The sequence below is a fragment of the Limulus polyphemus genome, unplaced genomic scaffold (genome assembly GCF_000517525.1).
Source record: "Limulus polyphemus unplaced genomic scaffold, Limulus_polyphemus-2.1.2 Scaffold115, whole genome shotgun sequence".
NCBI lineage: Eukaryota > Metazoa > Arthropoda > Merostomata > Xiphosura > Limulidae > Limulus > Limulus polyphemus.
Window position 1 is genome coordinate 664,038 of NW_013665725.1, and position 2,981 is coordinate 667,018.

Genomic DNA, 2,981 nt, shown 5'->3' on the forward strand with positions numbered 1-2,981 from the left:
ATTGCAAAGTAAAGTAAATGTAAAGTTACAATGAAGGCAAACTTAGCTGAATATGCAGAAACTACTGAATGCGAGGTTACAAAGTGATAAGCATATAGTTTTGAAAGAACTGCGCACGCGTATTTTAAACCTAAATAAGTGTAGAAAGTCTATAGCAATTGTATTTATTGAAACTTTCATCTTTTAAAGGAAATTACACGCGGTTTAAGTGGTGTTGTTTGTGAAATATTTTGCAAGTAAAAAAAACTAAAGTTGAAATCGAAGCCAGTCGGCTCGTGATGGCAACGGCATTGTGCCATTGTGCCATACTCGTTGCATTAAAAAATTTGACTAAACAAAAGACAGGTAAGGTATTACTGAATTGAAAAGCCAATATTCAATCCGGACTCCTCGGACAAAGCCCTTTCTAACGATATGAGAGTTGTAGCATTTGATCGACATATTTGCGAGAAAAGTTCCGGACAGACAAATGCAAGCGTATTACATGTATATATATATGTGTCATCTTTACTACTACAAGTGACTAGTACACGGTTTACCTTGGATGTCATCGTTAAAAGTGCAATAATTTGGCTTGTATTTCTCTAAGAGCCTAAAGGCATTGTGATTGCCAAAGTCTTCAAATTGGATCAAACAAGACCTTCCATACCTGTAAAAAACAAACAATTAATCAAATTTAAACGTAAAGTAACCGTAGATGTTAAGTAAAACTACAATCAATAATACCACAAGATTAACTAACAAAGGACCGTTAATTAGCAACCTCTATTATAAAAGGATCCCAAACTACGTAAGATTCGCGGCATATCCAGATAATGAACCTTTCTCGATCCAATCTCAACCATAGTAAGAGAAACATTTCAGCACGAAAAGTGTTAACAGTAGTAATGGTTGTTAGATTATAACAATAAAAATCTCGTAAACAAAGTTAATACAGTAAGCCTTTAGTAGAATATTACAGTTTATTTTGAAAAAGATTACTGTAATGTAGCGTAAAATTATGTAAAGTTTATACTGAAAAAAGCTACCATGGTGTAGGGCGAAGAAGGGTTCCCACAATACTTTATGAAGAAGGTTTTTAAGGTGAATTGTGAGGAAATGTCACTGGAGTACATCAGGTGAAAGGCCACTACTGTATATTATGAGAGAAGTTAATACCGTGTAGGGTGAAAAAGTTATTACACTATATTGTGAGAAAGATTACTACAGTACAGTGTGGAGAAGGGTTACTAAAGTACCTCATTAGAAAGACAACTATAGAATACTGTGAGAAAATTACTGTAGTGTATTGTAAAGAAGGGCTACTACAATAATAAAAAGGCAACTACAAAATATTGTGAGAAATATTACTGCAGTGTATTGGGAAGAAGGATTACTACAGTATATTGTGAAGAAGGGTTACTACAATTCCTCACGAGAAAGGCCAATATAGACTATTATGAGAAAGGTTGTATAATATATTGTTAGAATATTTACTATAGTACCTCATTAGAAAGACAACTATAGAATATTATGAGAAAGGTTGTATAGTATATTGTTAGAATATTTACTACAGTACCTCATTAGAAAGACAACTATAGAATATTATGAGAAAGGTTGTATAGTATATTGTTAGAATATTTACTACAGTATACAACCTTTCTCATAATATCCTATAGTTGTCTTTCTAATGAGGTACTGTAGTAAATATTCTAACAATATACTATACAACTTTCTCATAATATCCTATAGTTGTCTTTCTAATGAGGTAGTATATTGTTAGAATATTTACTACAGTACCTCATTAGAAACACAATTATAGAATATTGTTACGTCTCTGTTCGTTTGTTAATTTCCCGTAGAAAATCTTTCCGAGAAACTTCAGCGATACAAGTCCTTTCGTAACTAAAACTAGTTTGTTATTTCTCGTTACAACTTTATAATACACAGAATTTCCACAGTCACTTTAACTTAAACACTCGCTATAATTCACAACGATTCACGCACGATACTTACGGTCACAACCGCTCGCTTGACTCAATTATCTGTCTCTATACCTCTCTATCTGCAATTATATGCCGGGCTTATATACTAAAATAGAGGGCGCCTGGAACAGTCATGATCCTTCTAGAAACTCCAGCGCGCATGCTTCTAGAGTTGCGTGACTTCCGCTGTCGTAACAATATTATGAGAAAAATTACTGCAGCGTATTGTGAAAAAGGGTTACTACAGTTCCTCAGGAGAAAAGTTATTAAAAAAAAAACATTGTTAGATAGGTTATTGCAGGGTATCGTGACGATAAAATAAGGTAAGGAAAATTACATGTTTTGAAATCGTGTTAAAAACATGTAGGGAGTCTTACTATTGTACATAATAATAAACACTATTCTATCGTGAATAAGGTTACTACAACATCATGTAAACAATTACTGTAGTTTGTCACGTAGAAGGAGTTTTAAGACACTGTTGTACATAATAACATACCTTGATACTGTGTATGCGATTACTTGCTCTCAACCATTAACATTTAATGTTAGAAAATTTGTTATTATTGTTTACAATGTCTACTTTACCTTTGTACAACAGCCTCCATAAATTCATCCATTAAGTCATTGTACTCGGGCCCTTTTACTCTTTTCTGTCGAAGTCCGATGTAGAAGGGATCTTCAATTAATTTCTTAGTTAAAGGTACATAAAAAAATAAAAATAAGAAATGTTTAACAATTAATTCGTCTTGTTGGACACAAGGTAATAAATACGTATTCCAACAAGTTATTGGTATCAAATCTGTAAGACCGCTTTTGTAAATAATAATAATTATAACTTACGACCATCTGTTTTTGATACAAGTGGTTAACCATAATTACTGCACAAAGGCTATCGAGTGTCTATCGAAAGTGCTTCAAACTAAGTACATACCGTATTTTTCGGTGTATAAGACGCACTTTTTTTACCCCAAAATTTGATGTCAAAATCTGCTTGCGTCCTAAACACCGAAGGTA

The 2,981-nt window shown here is 33.0% G+C and overlaps 1 protein-coding gene across 1 annotated transcript in view; it reads right to left on the reverse strand.

The window, feature by feature from the left end:
• LOC106471766 (NADP-dependent malic enzyme-like) overlaps nt 1-2,981 on the reverse strand; it is a 41,887-nt gene that overhangs the window by 15,784 nt on the left and 23,122 nt on the right. The window contains exons 6-7 of the mRNA XM_022401309.1: nt 2,553-2,656; nt 540-649 (exon numbers count right to left, since the gene is read on the reverse strand). Coding sequence (XP_022257017.1) covers nt 540-649; nt 2,553-2,656 — 214 coding nt within the window. The remainder of the gene's footprint in view (nt 1-539; nt 650-2,552; nt 2,657-2,981) is intronic.